The sequence below is a fragment of the Mchenga conophoros genome, linkage group LG3 (assembly GCF_057382185.1).
Source record: "Mchenga conophoros isolate Kocher_MC1m ecotype Shallow Benthic linkage group LG3, M_conophoros_male_GT1.1, whole genome shotgun sequence".
NCBI lineage: Eukaryota > Metazoa > Chordata > Actinopteri > Cichliformes > Cichlidae > Mchenga > Mchenga conophoros.
The window spans coordinates 69,130,866-69,153,624 of record NC_140528.1 but is presented as its reverse complement, the minus strand read 5'-3'; the positions used below and the strand labels follow the sequence as shown (position 1 = coordinate 69,153,624).

The window sequence follows — 22,759 nt, the reverse complement described above, 5'->3', positions numbered from 1 at the left end:
ACTAGTAAAGTGCTATACAAATACAGGCCATTTACTATGACCGATGGCTGTGCCCAGGAAGTAAATTAATGTGGTCTTCACTCCAGAATATTTGCAATAACTGTAAATGCCACTGTTTTTAGATTTACATGGGCTACAGTGTGTTAAATACAGACAAAGGCTATGTATTAAAATCCAGGATCATTCAGCTGTGTTCCTTGTGCCTGTTCATTTATCTGAAATCTGTTTCTCCGCCTCTAACTAAATTACATCTACTGAATAAATAATTAGTCTAATTTGCGTCACCATTCTTATACTTGTCAGAAAACAAATTCAAACAACTCCGTCTGTTTATTTATTAATGTAAGGTCATTTTTCTCCCTCTGCTTTGTGATACTTTATCATTGATGTTGCTGTTTTCATAGGACACATAAAACCTAAATGTAATAAATTACGCAGAAACCATGCAAAGCTATTATGTTCATACGACAGCACTTAAAGGCCAAACAACAAATTATTGTGCAATGATGATTCTTCAGGAACATAAAGCCTTAAAGAGTCCACTCTCTGCAGTGGCTAATATGGCTGGAAAAGTCAGTGGATTACTGCAAACATTGATTAGGAAATTTTCTACATCATAGGGGTAAAAAAAAAAAAAAAAAAAAAAAGCTACAATGCGACACCTTAATGAATCTGTAGCAGCACTGTGTAACTTGAAGCTGCATTGATCAATATTTTTCTCATAACCACGAATCAAATGAGTATGTGTGAAAAGCTAATGTTCTTGGTGATGAACCTCGCTGGAGTTTCTCCTTTCTTTGTCAAAATCTTTGTCAACCAGGGCTCTAGACTAACTTTTTGACATGGGCGCACCGGTACGCCTAACTTTAAAAATTTAGGCGTACCGGCACAAAAGTTAGGCGCACTCAAATTTTTCAACCGCATCGCTTAACACCGCAGTTTTACATGTGCACTTTCTTTGGGGGGGGGGAAGTCCATACAGACAATATTAATTTCTAAATTATTAACTAACAAACTTGTGCTTAAAGTGCTTTGTCAATATTGTAGAAAATGTTAAAAACTTAATCATCATCTTGGCCTCCTCTGACGACCTGTTTGCTGCTGTCTGCTGCTGAAAGGCCGTGGGGAGAGAGGACACTTGGGCAGTGCATTTACTGCAGCATATAATGTGTTTTCTGGATACACTGTGCTTTTTCAGCATTCAAATATTGATGGCACCGTGTCAGAGCACTGGCTATGAATTTCAGACAGATCAGGCCTTAACTTAACAAAAAAGTTATCAATAGTTCTTTTCATCTTTTCTTATTACCCACAGCTACAGTACATCCACTTCTCTCAGGCCTAGGCTGCTCACTAGGGCTGAGTATCATCACTGATTTCTATAATCCATTCAATTCCGGTTCTCAAAGTCCTGATTTGATTCAATTTAGCCTCAGACAGTCAGAAATATTATAATTCTGATCATTTATCAGTACTGATACACATGAGACTTCATCAGAATTGTGAAAATCACAGCAGATGCCTTTGTGTGAAAGTAACTGAGAATAAAACACAGGAAAACATGAAGGAGATTTTCCTGGTCTGGCTTTTTATAGCAGATAACCTTAAAAATATTCTGCAATTTTGCATAATTTTAAGAAATTTTAATTTCTTCAGTATTGAACAGCAGAAATTAGGCTTTCTTGTCCGAGGTCATTTAAGTGAAAAAAGAAAAAGCGCTGTAAACAACGCTAGACTGGTGGGTAATAAGCGAATGAATAATGCAGAAAACAGATTTGAGACGGGAAACTGTTCCTGAAGTACAGAGAGAGAGAGAGCTGTGCAGGAAGTGTGATTTTTATCGTGGTGGAAGCAAAACAGCAAAAGTCAGAGGGAATTCATGACGACATTGATCAAATGTGAAGCGCAGTTTGCTGCTTCTTTTGCTGCAGGCTCGGTGAATTTTGGTTGGAGAGAGACAAAACCTGCAGCTCAGAATCAGCGCAAAAAGACGTAAACACAGCGCGGACCCGAAGAATCGCTAAGCTCCGACAGCGTGTCCGTGTTCAGGCCGTCGGGTGAGAAAGCCGAGAAAGACGAAGCTGATTCTGATGTGTTGGGTCCGCTCCGTGTTTAGGTCTTTGTGTGGAATCCGTTAATGAATTGATATCGCTTTATTCAAGCTACTCACCTCTCTCTTCCACCTGCACTTTCAACTGGACCACGGCCAATCAGAGAGGTCCCGCCCCTGACTATCTCTGATTGGTTTAGTCCACGATAGGGGCATAATGTGTGTCTGTTGTTGACCACACGGAGAGTTACAGAGATTTTTTTTTTGTTACCGGAACAGTTGGTCGCACCTGTGCGACCAAATATTTATTTTTAGTCGCACCACTGAAAAATTTGGTCGCATTTGCGACCAAATTGGTCGCACTCTAGAGCCCTGTCAACGTTGACAGACAAGGTTAATATCTTGCTGGTGAATAAAATGGAATATTTTGCACTGGAGGAATAGATAGAAGTGGAGAGTGTAGACATGTGGTGAGAGCTTGGAGAAAGTTAATGTGTTTCAGACATCTGATTACGATGCTTCCCTCTGGGAGGAAAGTCTGTCCAACTGGGAGGAAACGATGGTTAAAAACTTACAGTATCTCTACAGATCTCTAGCTAAAGAGATGATCTTGTCTGGCCTGGGAGCGCCTCGGGATCCCACAGGAGGAAGAGAAAAGCTTTGCGGTGGGGAAAAGGATGTCTGGAATACACTGCATAGCCTGAAGCCACCATGACCTGACTTTGCATAAGTGGATGAATTTAGCAGTGGAGGAGCAGAAAATAACAAATAAAATCAGTTTTTTAAAAAACAATTTAAGGACTAAAGATCCTGTACTCACTGCTGATATGCTTTTATCACTCCACCACTATTTAAAGCCTCGTCTATAAGTGGAACATGAAGCACAGAAGGCTTGAGGAGGTCCGATCTCTCAAAGACAGCTATATCTCAGCATGGAAAACCAGAAGGTGGTCATTTTAAGAAGAAACCCTCCGATATCCCATCCTGGTGTATCCTACTACTATCTCCCTTACAGCATCCTCTGGCAGCCCAACACCACTCCACAGCACCAGCCTCCAGCCATCTCTTGGCCTAATCTACCATCTATGTCACCCAACAAAGAGCAGCATGCCAGAGGCAATGAGAAAAGTTGGATAACTAAGCAAAGGAAAAACAAGTCTCCTTAGAGGGCAAACCACCACTATAGGGGAGCACCACCTCCAGCTATGCCCTCATCCCAGCAGCTCATAGACGGTATTGTTGTCAAATAAAACATTGGTTACACACTGTAATCTCAGAGGAATTTAGCTATAGTTCAAAAAGTTTTGAGCCCCCACAGCTCAGTCTGTATTTGTCAAAGAACTAGGGTTACAGTGTGTAACCAATGTTTCGTAAGCATCCAAACAATTTCCAACTAACTCAATATATTAATCTGACTACATGATACAGTTATTCACATACTTCTTTCTTCTTGTTTAAATCGATTTCTTTTTTCTGTACCACATATTTTCATCAGCTTTTATTTGGCAGAGCACAAAAGACACTGAAATGTGTTGACTTTTAGCTTAACTGACCTTGCCTTGCTGTACGTGGGATTGAAATAAAGTCATCCAAAGAGAATATTTTACATCATATTAAACAGTTCACAAAGGTGAGGCTATGTCTCAATGAGACAGTTTGGCAAAACCCGAAAGTAATACATGGCAGAAGTGTTGAGTCCGCTAAGCAATGAGCTACAGTCTCTTAACTCATGATGCACTGATGCTTGATCCAACAACCTCAGAGCATCTAAGTAAATGTTATGCATCCACAAATAGCAGCTGATCGGTTTATCTGTCGGAAGTGATTTGTTGCAATGGTCAAAGCCTGCAGGGTTTGGTAGCATTTCCAAACGCCAACCCAATAAACTCGAGCCACTGACCTTTTTGCTCTGGTCATTGGGCCTGGTCATTGGCCTTGTTCAGCCCAACTCGATTATGACCCCTAATGTCTCACACAAACACATAAAGAGCCTCTTGCAGTCACTGCCCACAAGGCATCTCAGGAGGAAATGCCTAATTTTGTTTTTTTTTCTCCTTATGCAGCCTTCATTCTCATTGCACTGCAGCTGCTCTATCGCCTGACACTTTCATTATTGCCTTCTTTGTGCTCACTTTCAAAATGTGCTCATATGCTGATAAGAGTGTATTATAATTTGCAATAATCACATTATAGCTTAATAAGAGTCTTCCAGGCATTAAGCATGGTGATTTATAGACAGCTAGGAATACAAACATCATCATTATCTCTGCAGGATCTTATTTTTGAAGGCTGAAAAAACACACTGACACACACATACACGCCAAACTGTGCATCAGCGCTGGTACAGTAGCTCTTTAATGTGTTCATTCACTCACCCTGAATACTTCTCAGTGTGCTGGGTGCCGAGTGTTCATTTCAGGGGTCACACTTTGCGTAACAGTGGGCCCATAAATAATACAGCTCCACTGAAGTTTCTGCAATAAACTTTCTTATAGCCAGTTGTTAAAAAGGTGGATTTGACTGAAAAGAAGATAGTGACAGTATTGTCTGCAGGCTTAATGTTCTCTGCTGGGTCTAATCACCCCAACATAAAACACATTAAGATGTGAACAAATTCGATCTTTCAATTCTCAATCTCACATATCATCAGCTATGCAGCTGCAGGCTGGACTTCTAAGTTTTTGGGTATGACTCACTCATTTATAGCTTTAGGACTGATGATTAAGGTCCCAAATATTGTTTGCCTAACACTACCTTGAGCTTCAAAACTTTGTGATATCGCTGCAGGAGAGGTGCGTGGAATGGACTAGCAGCTGCTACATTTTACTATGTGTAAAAAATTAGCCAAAGCTTTAGCAAAGTCAGTCAATTTGTGACCTCTCCTTGGCACATTCAGCTGAGCTGCGATGCTGTAGTAAGCTTTGTTTGGGTGTGAGTTATGTAACGAACCAAATGGAGGCCTGTTATTTCTCTGTCATATGAGCAATGAGCATTCAGCCAAACATTTCAGCTTATAAATCGATGCTCATTTTATGGCTGTTCCCTATGAGGCAAAGACAACAAAATTGGTCAAATGGTTGACAAAAACAATAATCAGCTTAGTGGCACCACTTTAGCACAAAAGCCCATTTTTTCTCTGAAGCCAGCACCACTTTAGCCAAAGAAAATAATTTCCATATGCATAATTTATATGCATTTTGGAGACAAAGTTAGAGAGGCAAGGCTGAGATGGTTTGGGCATGTGCAGAGGATGGACAGACAAAGGATGGTGGAGCTACCAGGCAGAAGACCAAAGAGGAGGTTCGTGGATTTAGTGAAGGAGGACATGGAGAGGGCTGGTGACACAGAAGAGGATCTAAGAGATTGGATGAAATAGATACAAACAATCAGCTTGGTGGTGAAGAAAAGAGGAAGCAGTGATTATATCTTTGTTGTTGTGGACCTGTTTGGCAACCTACCAGGAGCCTACAGCAGACATCAGTAACAATAAATATGAGACTGAGCAAGTCAGACACAGCATGAAATAGAAGAGGTGGGTTGCACAGTGGCTTGCAGATTAAGCAGAAATAATATAAGCAAACTAAAGCAGCTTAAGTAACATTCTCTGTGTGAGATTGGTTGGATATGTGGAGAGATTTACATGCCCAAAGTAAGGCCGTACTTGTAAAGGCTTTCACCATAATGTTGCTGCTGGCATGTTTGCAGAAAAAGGACGCTGTAGATACTTTTTTACTTTATAAATTAAAAAACCCCTCCTCTCTCCTGTTTTTTTTAAACCAGCAAACATTCCCTTTATTCTCACTTGTCTTCAGCTTATCGTTAATCAGTTGAAATCTCTCTGTGTTTGCCTGGATGATAGAAATGTGTCAGAAAATTAGCTTTTACATGCAGACTAATTATCGCAGTCACAGCTGTGTGACACAGTGTGACTCATCCCAGCAGGATACAAACGATCTTTTAAATGGCTTGCTGATTTTTTTGAAAAGTTATCACGTATTCAAAAAGAATGGGAAAAGGAAATCTGAAAAATGATGATGATTGTGAGCGACGTCTATTACCTTCTTGGTACTTCATCCTGCGGTTTTGCTTGTTTTGCTTTTTGACACTACTTGGGATGTATTTTCTTCAATTCAGCTGCTTCCCACCATTAAAGTAAACAGTCACTGTAAAGTGTTTTCACAGCAGCTGGGGGCGAGAATTAGCAGTCGAGTCCAAGGAAAACATGTATTTTTAAATAGTAAATTAAAAAGCTGAAAGTCTAATACGGTGCATAAACATAGATTTTATTTTCGCGTCATTCTCTAATTTCTGTTTTTTTTCCCCTCGTCATTATTCCCAACAAATATACCCATACCCAGAATATTCTCATCACTTTTGTCTGACGTGCTGCCAAAATCAATATTTTCACTGTATTGTGATTTAGTTTGGATTACTTTTCTTCTATTTATGGAAAGAATCTCAAGTATATTAAATGGGAAGTGATGATATCTTTATGCTGCAAAATAGGGCATGCAGCACTTAGTGCCCTATTGAGCTTAAAGGCCTTGACCCTGTGAAATGTGTCAGCTTTAGTAGGTCTGTCTGATCTTTGTAAACATCACATATGATGAGGTGAATGAAAATGGTATACAGCACCATCAGGAGTGAGATCAGAGCAGAGGCCTTGTTGTTGAGTTACATTATGTCTGGCATTACGTCTGGCGCTCTCTCAGTAAACACTCTGTCATCTGTCTTTCCAGGCAGATCTTGTGGACCTTTGCAGGCTTTAATGTTTAAAATATCTCTGCATAGTATTTGGTTTTATAGTCTCTGCTTTGTTGAGGCAAAGCCCCAGTTGCATTCAGACGTCTCTCTGCTCAGCTGATAATGAACTGTTATCAAAGATTACTAATGTTGCAGATGGGGTTAAAAAGTTGAGAAAATACTGTTACCTTTAGCAGGGGTGTTTCTTTCCTGCTGGGCTTTCAGTAATCTGAAGGGGATCCCGGCACATTTGTGTGAAGCAGAAGCATGACCTTTGATTAAACCTTCAAGGCAGATGAGACACTCATCACACTTTCAGAAAAACTTGGTATTTTAGAAATGAGTCACAAGGTTTCAGTTGAGTGGACTGGAAGGAGAAAAAAAGACAACCATTGCTCAGCAAAATGTTTGTAAGATTATCTTTGTTTAGCCAGTGAAGGTGACTTGTGTGCAGATACTGTCCAGCTGACGATGTTAAGATGACACTTCTAATCCAAGAGGGAAGCTTCAATTACTGATAATGTCTTTTGCACTACTGTGTTTTTAATTGCACAACAGGTTCATTCATCTCATTTGATGCTGTAGCTGTTTTGCTCTCCTGAGACTTCCAAAAATTAAACTATGTCATCGTCTCACACACTTTCTTAATCACTATATTTTCAAAATCTGGAGTTAATCTACAGACATTTTTCCCATCTATTGAAAATAATAGTTTGGAATTTGGAAAAGAAAAATACAAATTTGCTTTTTGGCCAAGAGTTACAATAAAGTTAAAACAGTCTGACAACTGGCATTTCAAGTGGTTGATCTGCAGATTGATCCACAGCTGAATACAGTTAAAGTTTGCTGTCTAAGATGTTATATATAGACTTGGGGAGTAATGAATAAATATCCTTCCTGGAGGCTGCAGGTGGATGCTGGGATAGTGGAGTGGTTAAAAATGAGAAGTGAGAAATAATTTTTTTTATCCCATAATTTTGAAAAAAGATAAATTGCATAAAAATTGTAATACAGATAAATTGTATTTCTGGAGCTGTCCTTGTGGCAGTGGGCCTGAACGAGTCTGTTAAAGAAGGTGCTCCGCTGCCTGCCCAATAGGTGGTGCAGAGGGTGGTCAGGTGGTCTGTGATGGACAACAGCTTGATCAGTGAACTCCTCTCCACCACAGCTTCAGTATCACAGCGCCAGCCTTCCTGATCAGTCTAGTCAGTCTGTTGGTGTGATCAACTCTAATGGTGCTCCCTCAGCAGACCACAGCAAAGTGCACAGCACTCACAACATCTTATGGCACACACTGAAAGGACTCAGGATTTGTCTTCCAGTTCGGCCTGTGATCGATGTAGACGTTCAGGTACCTTCAGGTAAATATAGAGATCCTCACCATCTCTCTGACCTTTTTCACATTCAGAGGCCGATAACTCTCCCTTCCAGACCACTTCACTCCACAAAATCATTCAATCCTACTCTCGCCCATTAGTTATACATCCAACCACTGCAGAATCATCAATATTTCTGTTGGAAAAGCGTGAGCTGGAGAGATTCAGAAAGACTTCAGAAAATCCATATAAAAATGTCTCTCTCACACCTACAACAAATGTAATTTACCCGAGCAAGTAACTGCTCCCATACACAAAATACCCTGCTTCAAAAAAAAGAAAAAAAGAAATCAATATAAACTGAAATTTCTAACTTGGCACCTTTGCAGTTTGGTTTTTATATGGAATTACTGAACAAAAGGTGCTTGTTTCTGAGCCTCCGGATGTGCTGGAAGGCATTTATTTTTATTTTTTTTTTTAACTTTCAGACAGGCAAAGTACTTTTTCCCTCACTGCTTCCAGTGTTTATGCTAAACTAGTGTAATCATTTTGCGAGTGTAGATATTTGACCTTACTTTAAAAAACCGAATGTTTTGTCAGCTTAATTTATTGGCTGATATTTGGAGGACTTTTCCGTTTATTAAAGCAGGCTGATGCATTGGATTAATTTGGATTCACTTGCATGAAAGCAAATCATTTCGTTTCCGAAAATGTTAGATCAGCTGCGTCAGTTTAAGGAGGGGATGTCAAGCCCATTTTACATCATGGATCACTTACAACCCACATTGGTCTTCAGTGGGCCGGATGACTGAAACTCGCCTCTCTGTCAGTGTAAACTAGCATAACTACACATTTAATCCCTGAGCTATTGCAAGTGCAGTTTCAACAGTACATTTCAGTTTTTCTATGATGAAGTTGCTGTAATGAAAGAAGGAAATCTGTCAGCATATTATGTGTAAAATAACAGAAAATTCTGGCTTCATATTTCTCAGACTGCTAATTCACGTAAAATTCCTTATTTTTACTATTTTGTTTACTTACAGGAACTTCTCTGTTATTTAAATTACATTTAAAAATATATCCATGCTGTCCATCCATCATCTAAACGATCCTACTGACATAAACTCACTGCGCAACATTAGAAGTCACTTCTCTCCTGTTTATGCACTACTGTGTGTGAATCAGTGGAACAAGATGAATGGCTTTCCTCTGACAGTGAATCGGCTGTTTAAGGCGGTATTAACACATTTATAAAAATATTGGTGCTCGAGGTTAAGCAGATTTACTCATGCTGTTGCTTCAGTGTTACTTTGATTTTACTTTTGGTGTCTCAGTGAGAGACGGCATACTGTAGCGGTGCACGATTATCTGTCATCACAGCTGGACATAATGGGCAAGTTAATGGCAAGACAGATCGACATTTAACATGCTCTTTTAAGAACTGCAGGCCCCTTTTATGTCTTTGGTGCATGGCTGAGAATACTATATAGAAAACCTGATATTAACTGTGTCTGTAGCTGGAAACGAGGGGGCATAATGGAGGTAAAGTGTAAAATACAGTAGCACATTGATGAAACACAATCACAGGAACATTATTTAGAGTAGCCTGGTGCTGAAATCTCTCCACGTGTCTCCATTTTCTCTTCACTTGAACAAGAGGATGAGTGGGAGTTGTCACAGCAGGCCTCCTCAAACAGATTTTGCACATGGACCTACGCAAAAAAAAGAAAGAAAAAAGATGGGACCTCTTTCAGCAATTAACACTCTTGAATAATTGGAACAAATAGATTTGGATGCAGGGTTTCAAAGAGTGCCATTGAAATAGCCTGTTCACTGAAGATAACGGGCTGGCTTACAGTAGCCACAGTAAAGCCTCGGACATATTCCACTTTGATGAGGTGTCACTGCAGACTCGCAGAGCTGATGATCAGCGAGAGACACAGTAAAAGGAAACCATACCAGTGGAGACGAGTATCAACTGCTAGGTTGTGGATCTGCAAATGATGATATGTTTTACTGGTAATATTTCAAAGCTCATAAGATAAGACATTTATTTGTGTGGGAGTTTTTCCAAAGCTGCAGTATGTAGTAGCAGAAGGTAGTGCTTCTGCTTGCTACCTTATTTCCCCAGGGGGTGTCCGGAGTGGATCCACATGTTGATTTAGCACAGATTTGACGGTGGGTGAGTTTCCAGTTCCAACCCTCCCATTTATACAGTGTGCTGACGCCCTGAGGCTGGGTCTCTGTCTTCCCCCAGGCTCAAACTAGTGATGTTTTGGAAGGCCCTGTTAACCAGGGCGATTATAAAAGACCAGCTCCATCCTAACCAGCACCTCTTCAAAATCCTGCCCTCTGGAAAACGGTTCAGATCCATCAGGTGCAAAACCAATAGACTAAAAAAAAACAGTTTCTTTTGGTGGGCTGTTTGAACTCTTAATGCAAATTAAGAGTGTGAACAGACTTCTTTTCACTCTGTCGCTGCTATTGACTATGTTGCTGCCATTCTCTGTGCAATATTCTGGCAGATGTGCAATTACCATACCCATCCTAAATGACCAGAGCCCTTTCACCCCCACAATGTTTCTGTGACTCATACACCATATATATAGTTTACTTATTGCTTTTCTTTGTTGTATATTAATTTCTTTACTTTTGCACCTTTGTGGTCTTGCTACCTAATTTCGCTTTTCAAGAAACTGTACAATGACAATAAAAGTTCTAACGAATACATCATAGGATGCTAGCACATATGATTAAATAACTAGTTTGGGCAATTTTCATTTTTCCTCAGCATTATTTGAGGAGACCATTGCCAGAAGCGCCCTGGGTGGAACAACTAAAGACTAACAGCAGCTCTAAAGCTCACTCATTATTAAACATGTGGTCCTACACAGATAGTTATATGAAAATTTTATTTGTGGCTGTAGGTGTTCAGTCAGCAGCTGTACAATTTCTTCATTAACAACAGTTTGTCCTTATCTTGACAGGCTAGCCTTCTCGCTTACTCAGCCGCTGTAGCCTGGAAACCATTCCTCCTCCTAGAGCCCGACCCTAGGATGGCTGCCACACCTGTTTCCCATTCCTCATCTCCACTGGATCACTCTCAGCTTGTCAGAAAGGAAAGCTTGCTCACCTGCCTGTCTGTAAACCTGTGGCTGCTGTCTGGGTCTGCTCCCATAGATGAGTCCACCTATTCTTGTTAAAAATTACACAGTGGTGTTCAGTGGCAGTTTTCTTGTTGCAGATCTAATTTCCTTTTCAAAACACCATGTTAGTAACTAGTAAGTGGAATAAGGGTGTGAGTATAAGCAGCTGAATTACGTTTTGTCTCTAGGGCGGCTGGGCTCAGCCTTTACTGATACCATGATGAGCTGATCTGGAGAAATCTTGGATTAGAACCTCTGCATCTCTGTCAGACTGAACCAGCTGAAGAGGTTCAGTTTCTGGTTTGGATGGCTTGCTTTTCATTAGACCAAGAATTTGCCGGAGAGCGTGCCTTGAGATCCTGTAGGAAGAGCTGGAAATTGTTGCAGAGAAAAATGATCCATTTTCTTCTGTTCATCCGTTTCAGTTCTCTGGATGGAGCGTTGGAGCCTCTGTCAGAGCAAGAGACAGGGTACAAACTGGACAGGTTGCCTGTCTCAGGGTTATTACATAGACAGACAATCATTCGGTCAATTATGACTCAATAATTTACCTAAAAACAATCTTCAGGATGTGGAAGGAAGCCAGAGTACCCAGAGAAAACCCTGGGAAAAAATACAAACTCCACACAGAACAGCCTCAGGTTGGATTTGAATCCTGTGGTAACTACCACACCCTGTACCAACCCAATTCCAAATGGCTTTCTAAGAAAGACCTGCAGCTACTGTTTAGAAACCCAGAAAAACTCAGGGAGACTTTTGATTTCTGTTTTGGTTACACTCCGGGGAATTACTCCAAGCTATGAAAAGTGCCACGTCAGAATAATATAACTACAAAGAGAGCAAAGGGAAAGCAAAGTCATTATAAAGTAATTATCAGACTTAGGAGTGTAATTAAGACACCAGGCTGCAGGCATATAGGAGTCACTTACTGCTTTGCACTGCAATCAACAATACCGGAACAGAAGTAGCAGGTGTGTGTGTCTGTGTGTGTTTCTCCGTGTGTATATAAAATTAAAAGTAAAGCATCACGAGGGAGCACACTGATACAGAGACCACCCCATTATAATTGCAAAGTTTGGTAGCTGTTTTCCAATCTGCTTATAAAATGAGAAATCAGATAACCACAGGCTTCCTGGCTGTCTTGATAGCGGCTTGATAATGGATTGAAGAGGGGGACAAAATCGATACGGCTGTCCCTACTCTGGGCCAGGAAACCATCACCAGAGAGCCCACTGTACCTCCACGAGGAACGGCCTGGATTGCACAGTCCTCTCAGAAACCCCAATGAAAACGAATGCAAGCAATCTATCAACAGCAATCAGGAGCCATTTGCAACAGTGAGATTCAGTGGCGAGTCATTCTTTTTCCATTTCTGCAGAAATGCCACATGATGTCTGAGTGGGGGTTTCATCAGTGGTCTGCTCTCTTTTGTAACTGGAAACCAAAGTTTAGGATAGACTTGCAAAAAATGTTATAGTGTTCAAATAGTACGCTCTCTCTCCTAATACAGACTGGCTCAGCTTTCCACAGGAAGCAGACAAACAATGATCAGGTAAAGTAGGAAAGCTTGAAGCTAAAAAAAATGTTTTAAAAAAAATCTAATTGCACCGGAGGCTCAGGAGGTTGAGCGGGTCGCTACTAATTGGAGGATCAGTGGTTTTGAAAACCTGCTTCTGTAGTGTGCATGTCAAAGTATCCTTGAGCAAAACGCTGAACCTCAAATTGCCTCTGAAATAGTGTGTGACTGTTCGTGTGATCGCTATGAAACACTCTGTGAATGCTGCTTGGGGTGTCAGGACTCTGAGAGCTCAGTTAGAAGAGAAAAGCGCTGTATATGCTTAGATCCATAAATATGTGGACCTAAATCGTTTGGGGTAATTTGTTATGGTATAGCAAGTGAACAGGCCACACTTAGCCATAAAACTGTTGGTGAGTCACCTGTGAAAATTGGGGATTGTGTATAAAAAAGGCAGTAATTCTTAAAAGGTCAAAGCAATGCTCTTGTTAAACCACCTGAATTAAGAAAGCCTGAAAAGGCTGAAAGTTTGCACGTCAATGCCACCAAAAAAAGATCACAAATAATGTGTACTGTAGCAACTCTAACTATCAGTCCATTTGCTAAAAGACACTCTTTTTTTTTTACCCATCTATGACAATTTATTGAGTATAAACTTAAATTTGCTGGGGAAGTTCATGACATTCTTCCCCAAATCACATGACTGTCACATGACTTCAGACTCATCTTTTAGATTTTTATTTTCACTGTTGCCTGTTGATGTTCACTCACTGTTTAGTTAGTTTCACTGGCTTATTTGGTGGTTTGTGTAAAAATGTCATCCATGAGTAGACCTGGCTTTTGTCTCTTTCTCTCTCATGTGTGCATGAGTGTGTAGGTGGAACGAACCACCGTCATCCAGGAGCAGGCAGTCCTGGGAGGAGCCCGGCCGGCGCACCTGTTTCCCATCTCCAGTCACTGCAGTATTTAAAGCTACTTGTTGGCAGATAGTTTACTTACTTCAAGCTGTTGTACAGCATGTGTACTCACCCCCTTGTCTCCTTCTTCTCCTCTGAGAGAATCCTGTTTGGTGTGCTTGCTGGAGCAATCACTGCTGTTCTTCCCTGACTACATCAGAAAATCACTCAATCTTGGGATTTTAACAGAGAGCAGCAAAAGTAAAAAAAAAAGTTAATATATTTATTTTAATACTGAGTGCACTCTCTGTGTTTCTGTTTATTTCTGACATGATTACAGCTCTGAAAATGCCTTCCAACACTAAAAGCATTAAAGATTACTATTCTATAACCTAATAAAGGAAATGTGAAAATCAATTTAATCTGTCCGCAGAGCAATGTGAAATCAATTTCATTGATTGAATAGATGATTGATGATAAATTTGATGATAACTTTCTACTCTGTGCTCTAGTAGAAGCAATTTGAGCAGCAGATTAGAATCAAGAATAAGTATATTTCCTGTATATGCACAGTTTGCATTGCTGTAACTTTACAGCTGTGTGACACTTTATTCTTTAGTCTGAGCCATGAAATAATTGCCAGAAAAATCTATTTTTTAAATGGAGAGTTTATTGAACCATCTGACAAATTTGTTAAAAACAATTCCCATATGTGACTTTTCATTTGCACTGTATTTGATAGATCTGTGATACACTGGGCATTAAAGGGTTAAAACATGCTTTAAATAAAAGAAAATGTTGCAACACTGAACATAAACTGCTCCTGACCAGGTTATCTTTTTAGCACAAGTTGCCATAGTGATTTATCCAGGTAAAAAGAGAGTCATTGTGACACATAAGTCAGACATTAAGCTTGACATAACCATTAATTACACGTATATATCTTAGGATTTGACCTGAGGATTTGAAGTGCCGATGTTAAACTCATACGGTACAAATGCAACAACAAATGCTGTTACGGTTTAGCAGCAAGTGGTATTCAACACCGGCGTTTAGACTCCGGGCGTCCTGTCCTAATTCCTGTCATCGTTGGCTTTCTGCTCTGCCATGTTGGGTCATCTGAGTCTAATGAAGGAGGATCTTTCTTCACAGATGATCCTTGGCAAGTTTTCAGTGATATTTAATCCAAGTCTTTTCTAAGATAAAAGTAAATTGAAATATGAAATATCTGATTGCTTTTTTTGTTTACGAATGAATAAAATGAATGATTATGCATCTTCTGCACTACCAGTAGTTAAAAGAGGGCGTCTACTGGACATACGGGAGTGATCACAACTGATAACAGCCACTCGGTGGGCTTGTAACATTCAAAGCAGGTGCTTAATTATAAGAACCAAAGCATAGCTGTGGCTATAGACACAATCACAGCAGCAGCTTCATCTGATGGTCATAATCACAGCTATTTCCAGCTTCAAAAGGCTTTGGCAGCTGTCAGGGCTAGGTTAACAAGGGCTTATAATGAGCTAACTGCAGAGGCACAGACTGGTGGATTACTGGTGAAATATCAAAGTGCAGCTCAGGCACCTTCTTGTTAAATGAGAATGCAAAATTTATGGTGGAGTAACATGAAAGTATGGCAAGAAATTGGGATTGGGAACTACAAGGTAACAGTTAAAATACAGTCGTGGTAATAAGAGAGTACACTCTCTTTTGATTCTGAGGTTTTACATATCAGGACATAATTTAAAAACAAACAAACATCTGATCCTTACCAGGCTGAAAAATGAACATATTTGAACAAATCTAACCTCATATGAACAACAACACATAAGATATTACACCATATATTTAATGAATGTATTTATTAAACATTAATTATGCCATAATGCAGAAGCAGTGTACTGCCTCCAGTAACGTTCTGATAATTAAATCCACGTGATTATTTGATCAACAGCAAATACGAGCACCTCTGTGAAAGGGAAATCTTGGCAGTTTGCTGGTCTGGAGCATTCAAGTTAGTATTAAGACCAACAACACAAAGGAGGAAAGCCATCAGTGATCTTAAAGAAGCAATGTTGTCAAGGTGAAGACAGATAGGTGGGCATTTCTGTCGTGATAAAGGAAATTCACAAGACAGTTGTCAGTCTTACTAGAAGGGTGCTTACCAGCAAATTCACCTCAGGTCAGACTAAACGTACCTCAGAGAAACTACAAATACCCAAGAGCTACATCTCATACTCTACAGTTAGCATGTTAAATGTTAAAATTCAAGTCAGTGCAATTAGAAAAATACTGAACAAGTATGGTTTGTTTTAAGGGTGGATGGAGGATGTCCCTTTTCTCTAAAAAAACCCCAAATATGGCAGCACAGCTTAGATTTGCACAACAGCATCTGAATAAACCACAAGGTTGATACAGTCATCCAGAAAACAATGGCTTTGAGTTCTTGATGCTATAGGTGGTTCTACATGCTGTATTTGTTTTATACACATTATACTTCTACACTTGTAATATGTTACATGATGATCATCTCAGGTTGTATTTGCCTCATTTCATGACCTGAGAAGAGCTACACAATTTTTTAAATCTGCAAATCCTTTGACCTGAAAGAAGCTGTGTTTTCTTTTTGGCACAGCTGCACAACATTTTCCCGTGGATACGTGGATTTAGTGTTATTTCATTCCACTGCTATGTACACTCTCTGGTGTTTCTTTTTCCTTGCCTTTGAACAGTTTTGAATTTAATTTCATCTCAAGAATGAAATGATTACACCCTTAATCTGAAATGATGATGATTTTTAATTAGCGTGGAATGAATGTGCACAGTTTCATTAAATTAGAGGAGATGCTTTGTTTTAGTTTTCCCCAGACTTCATCTGAACGCTGCTTTTCCACTTCACAAAAACACAACTATTATGCAAAACCTATTTTGTGCTCGTTATCCTTTTGCGCCACAGTTCAAGGTGAGCATTGTTTGAGGCAGAGGTTATTAATATATGCAATATATGCATCTCACAGGTGTTTCGCTGGATCAGGATCTATGGACTGCATAGGTTACTGCATATCTTTTCGGTGCCATCAAACTACTCAGTGACCTATCGCGCCTTTGAACGAGGTTACATCACCCAGCGACGTTGCAGGTTTACATTCCTGCGTGTTTTCCCTTCAAGATGCCCTAAATCCTCTATGGTACAAACAGCAGTTCCCTTTAAGTGCTAAACCATGTCTGGGCAAAGATAAGTTACACCACTAAGCCTAAGCATCAACAGTAAAGAGCTTTTCTTGCTCGCTTGCAGAAGAGACAAGTGTCCATCTGCTCTTTGCTGGCTGGTATTGGAGTTGCCACTCTCTCTCCAAAGATTAAAAACACCAAGTTTTTGGCTGACATGTTTAAAGATTACAACAGTTTCCACAATCATGAAATATTTATTCCCGTGCATTTAGGCTTCGAGAAGAACATCTCTATTTTGCATGCAAATGAACTTGTCCTAATGTTACAGTGAAGTCAAAAAAGCCTATTTTTCCAACATTACCACAATCTGACTGCTCATAAGTGTCAGCTGCTTTGCCTTCCAGTGCATAAACAAATCCTTTCAAGCATTTTCAGTATTTCCCCCCATGTCCCTTGTCTCAACTCTGCCGCTTTTATGTTTGCCTGAAGGACTTTTGAGAGAGGAGTCAGGTTAAAAGGGGGTCAGAGGTCATTCTTTGAAGAGCTGGTACATCTGCGCCTGTCCCCCAACACTCCTCCAACCTGCCACGCTTGAATACTCGCCTGCTGCTTCATGGGTTTCACTACCTGATGAACAAAGGACGAGGGAAGGATACCGAATTTGCATCCTGCACACATGTGAATTTTCATTTAAAAGTAATATTAACTCCCACAAGAAGGGAATGTAATTTATTTTTGGCATCTTTTGATGCCTCTTCCTTCTTTGTTCATCGTATTGAAGGCAGGCATTTTTTATCTAAGGGCAGTGCTGTTTTAACAACTTGACAAAACATAGTATAGAAGATGGACGCAGCTACAATGATGTCAGCCCATAATTTTGAAGTCTCAAGAGCATTTCTGTTATTGCCATCCAAAAAATTAGATGTGATGAGGAAGGGCGAGCTCGACTGTGAGACTGCATGCTCACTGGTGATTGGTCGATAGGCTCTTAACCAGTGATCTGAACTTTCCCTTAAACTTAGAACTGGAAAATGTTTTGCAACCAGCTATCGCAATCTGGTGGCCCTCGGAGAGAATTTATGCTTTAAAATTGAGTCTGTCTTCAAAGGCCCAACGTTACGGGATTAAAAGCATTTTTACAGGCTGGTTAAAAAAACAAAGAGGTTTGCTGTTGATGGATAGTTCCCCTCTTCATAACATGTTTACAGTGGCTGAATTTTAAACACAGCTCAACAAACATTGTTAAAATGTTTCGTGAGCAACACCAAATATCTTTTGAAAGAAGTAAGTAGATATTTAGTAGATTTAGTAGAGTTCAGAGACTCACAGCTGAGGAGCGTTGAAGCTCTCCTGGTGACACCTATTGGCTCAGCACTTTACAGAGACACCTGTACGGTTAATTTCTGCCTCCCTCTGTCAGAATCACGCAAGTTAAAGTTATTGTGAGGTTTAAAGTATCTCTTTACATTGACATAGTTTGTGTTTTCTGCTAGTGACCGGGTTGGCTGTTAGATCCCAAGATCCTCCACATACTGAAGTGATCTGGGGAAACTGAAATCCAGGTGGTTCCCATAGTCAGGCTGTTGCCACGAACAGGTACAGTGCACCGTCTGTAAAAGATCAGACCATTTGTAATTTTCAAAAAATAAAACCATTTCTGTTTGCTTGACATTTAGCCCCATTCACAAACATGCATCCATGTTTTGCCACTGCATGTATATTTCCTGCTGCATAGAAGCAGTGAGCAGGTGCTTTTTCCATTCGAAGCAGGAAACAGAGTTTAGATTCACATGAAAAATTAATCCACAAAGTGGTCTTTTCTTCAGCAATTAATCATTTTTAAATATTACATGGAGACGCACTGAGCTGTTAGCTAAAAAGCTGCAGGCACCAACTTCTCAGTAACATAATTAAGTTTTACATGAGTCATATGCAACATTAGAGTGAGCTAGTTATCATGTACTCCAGCTCCATATTTTTATTTTTGAACTCTAGCAATGCATAATTCACAGATATTAAGTTCTTTATATACCGAGGCTCGGTGCGGCCTCTCAGCTCATCTGCCTGAACTCTCTTCTGATTCGTCGCCCCTCATAAATATAAGGTTTGAACAGCAGGCAGGTGGGTGGGGCTGTGTTTAATGCAGTCTGAAGCCTGCATAGCTGGTCATAGTTATTTAGAACTTTGGCAATGTTTAACATGACAATATATGTGACAGAAAATAAGGAAAAACATAATAGATTCCTCTCAACATCAGTCACGCAATTTGTACAAGCTGCACTTTTTGAAACTGTGACATGCATGCATTATTCTCTTGCTGCATGTGTGACGAAGTGGCAGAAACACTCAAAGGGCTCGTGTTTGGTGAGGTTAAATAGTGGCGAGATGTCATTTTCTTTTACCCTCATTTACAAGTGCAGTTACACCCCCACCCTATCTAGGAACATTTGATCGAATTTGGCAAGAAAAGGCACTAAGAAATGTTCTGCACATAAAAATGTGATTACTGATACGAAGTGAAAGCAACATCTCTTTATTAAAGGGCACAGAGGGGCAGAGGAAAAGGCTCGGGATCCCACTGTAATCCATTTTTACTAATATATGTAAAAGATTTAGAAAACCCTTCAATTAATTTGTGAGGCAGTCCTGTACTAAGCACTTGGCAAAAAAAAAAAAGATTAAGAACGAAAACACAACATAATGGCGTTGATTGTGTGTGGTGTTAGTTATTAACTCGCCTTTGAGTTTTCCTCATGTGCACACATTTTTTCTCCCAATCAAACAAATATTAGCTGACATTTCAAGGATTCAACTGCGATCTTCTTTTCTGAGCCTGGCCTTTCCATGGCTTGACATTTATCCCACACTTGATTGGTCGAAGGAGAAGTGCTCTAGCCTCTTATACGCTACCTATTCCTAGTTCTCCTTGTCTCTTTCAATTAGGGACTCTGCCCTTAGGGCTGCCCAGAAAACGCTCTAAGGCTTCAAAGCATCTTGCTTGGCCTCATAAAGGGCACAAAATTTGAAATTCATGGCATTTCTGCCTGCACGAAAAGCCTTTGGCACGCAGTTACAAGTCGTTATGGCAAATCAAGCGATGTGTGCGGCACTGCTGACACGGACTCGCTAACAGTTGTGTGCGACACAAAATGAAAACTTCTGAGGCTCATCAACGGGTTTGATTTTAATTAAATTCGGGGGAGAAGAAATGCATTCTGTGCACAATGTGTGATGATTCATAAGAAGCCTAATCAACTAATAATCAACCAAGTGTGTCCCTTTTATCAGTCCTGAGGCATTGCGAATACTTTTGTAACCAAGCAGCAAGATTGAGAAAAACAGAAGAGCCCATTTCTCTTATCTAACGGTGACACACTTAAAATTCAGAGCCCTGCTTTGTAAAAAAACCCACTCATGTTCAGTCTTATTTAATTCGATGCAGCGTAAGATAATTTTTTGTTATTGTACAGCAGATTCATTAAGGATACAGGCGACCTGGTGGTATAGGTAAAATGTCAGTTACATGTCAAACAGATCGTCGCTCCTGGAGGTGCTTTGTGAATGAAAAGCGATTGCCCTTGAGAGGACAATGTTCACCATCTCCTGGTTGCCTGACGCCTTTCACTGTGGGGTTTGGATCCTCTTCCTGTGCCTGCATACGTCCTCTCATGGAGCTCCAGCTCCATCCAACAGGACATACATGTTAGGCTATGTGATCATTCTGAAATGGTTGTGGACAACCAGTGGAATAAGAGATGTATGATTGTAGTCTAAAGCACTTTTAGTGGTAAAGAAAACAAGAAAAGCTTTAGTCCAATTCTATCTTGAAGTACAAGACACTGGCTGTACATCACAGCTTCATTTTTATTAAGTATGTACGCACAGCTGTACTAAATTAATACAGCTGATGAAAGGAGCAGATAAAAGTCTTTAAAAGATACTTGAATGTCAAATATATAAACTGAACCATAAATGTCCCAGTATTTACTGACATGACTCTATTTTTTGTGGTATTATCTAATATTCATGTGTGAAAGGAAGTCTTTCTAATCCTAATGATGATCATAATGTAGCTGCAAGATGCTATTAAACTGTTACATGGCGATAACCATCAGCTGTCACTGCCACGTTGGAGAGTTGGCTCCAGGGACTGTAGCATTAGCTGGGCTAGACTGAACAAACTCAATCTATTGTGCAGATTACCATGAAACTTCGTACAAACACTCACTACATGGTTGACTGGCGCACACTCATGATGTCTCCTGAGGAGGAAATGTTAAAATCTGATAATCTCCATCAATAAGTCTTTTTTTTTCCAGCACCAACCTCTAGTTGGTGTAGTTGGAATATTTCTCCAGGCTTCTTAAAGGATTCAGCTTCTAACTGCTTCTAACCCTAACGGCTATTATATGTAACTTATGATGCTGTTATAATATCCAACACCTGCTACCTGGTGAAGCTTTAAAAAATTTGCCTCTAGATTAAGAAAACTGATCCTGAAAGTCTCAAATACCGATGTCAATGTAGAGAGTTTGTGCTTTAAGCCTAACTAATGTCTGAGGTGAAAAACATTTGCTGTGGGATGTTGATTTCTCATCCTATAATTGTTGTTGATGCGATTACTAATAAATGTGATTCATGGCAGGTCTCGATGGCCTTAATGATTAATCTATTTACTTTCTGGAGTCAATTAACGGACTTTTTAACCCAGTCTCCACTGGTAAAATTTCTGTGATGCAACAGCAATCAAATTCTAATTTGGTCGCAGCCTTCCACTGCAAAGGAGCAGCATCACTAATGCAGGCGCCAGGCAGCTGAGTTAAAGATCTATTAGTCTTGGCTTCCTGAGTGTTATGATCAGAATGAGCTATTGTTGTTAAGGGAATTCAATTTGTGCAGCGACTCTGTTGCCTTTCAGGAACGACGATGGGGAGAACGCCGGCACGCACGTGCTTTTCCTCGCTTCGCCGGAGTGATTCAAACAAGTGGCTTATTGCGGGTGAGCAGATAGAGTTGTGAGACATCACAGGGATGGCAGTGATTCATTATTTCATTTTCATGCAGCGTCAGACATTATTTACACAGATGGTTCAGAAGACCCACTGATGTATAGCACGGCTGAGCCGCTCACAGCTCAGTGAACTGATAAATCAGCCTTGTTTGGATTATCCTCCTCTTTTTTGCCCAAATCTGGAAGAATGTCAGGGTGTGACGTTGTCAGCCACTCCCTTGATCAAATTTTCAATTATTTTAGGTAAATTCAATAATAATTCATCTTCAGAAAAGATAACTCAAAACAGAAGGGCAACTCGGATGGATAAAAATGTTGTAATAGCTCAATATTCAGAATGTTCAATAACCTGTGTGTGATTTTTGTGAGGTCCCTGAAATTCTCCAAATCTAAATGCGTTTCATTAGAAGTGAAAAATATTCTTGGAAGTCATAGTCAGCATGTTCTGTGAGCAGTCTATTTCAAATTAGATTGTTTACACTTCCCTACAACGGTTTCTTTAATCAGTTTAAACGAATTCAGGTTTGTTTTATCTCTTTCGGTATTCGATAAGAGCAACCACTTAGAGATAAAGTGCCAGCTATCAAAAATGATCAGTGTCTGTTTTCGCAGATACAGAACAAAACTCCTAAACTGCTGACAAAACTCATCCTCTGAAGCTTGCAGCAGAGTGTTTCAAGCCAGCACACACAGCCCATTACCACAGACAAGTGCATTAATATTAATCTGCTATCTGCGGCGGGCCGAGGGAAAACCCAGCGTATTGTCAGTGCAGTCGCCTCCTCTTCAGTGTGCATCTCTAATGCTGGCATATGTTCAATTAAAAGAGCTGTGATTAAAAATAATCCCATGCACGAATGTTCCATCGAAACGGTCAACAGATGTACTGATGTGAAACTCTACAGCTCTA

At 40.1% G+C, this 22,759-nt stretch overlaps 1 protein-coding gene and 1 long non-coding RNA gene across 4 annotated transcripts in view; one reads left to right on the top strand and one right to left on the bottom strand.

The window, feature by feature from the left end:
• LOC146580305 (protein Dok-7-like) overlaps positions 1–11,475 on the top strand; it is a 78,616-nt gene extending 67,141 nt beyond the window's left edge. For 2 of the 3 annotated variants that reach the window (XM_085266967.1, XM_085266965.1), the window contains one exon: positions 11,097–11,371. In XM_085266967.1, coding sequence (XP_085123093.1) covers positions 11,097–11,101 — 5 coding nt within the window. In that variant the 3' untranslated portion in view covers positions 11,102–11,371. Of the gene's footprint in view, positions 1–11,096; positions 11,372–11,443 lie in introns of those variants that run through there. The other variant, XR_014891247.1, reaches the window with a different exon arrangement.
• On the bottom strand, positions 9,476–10,388 carry LOC146580306 (uncharacterized). Its single transcript, XR_014891684.1, has 3 exons — positions 10,228–10,388; positions 9,966–10,103; positions 9,476–9,821 (listed from the first exon to the last, which is right to left on the bottom strand). It is a non-coding gene; the product is annotated as an uncharacterized LOC146580306 (long non-coding RNA).
• Positions 11,476–22,759: the final 11,284 nt, after the last annotated feature.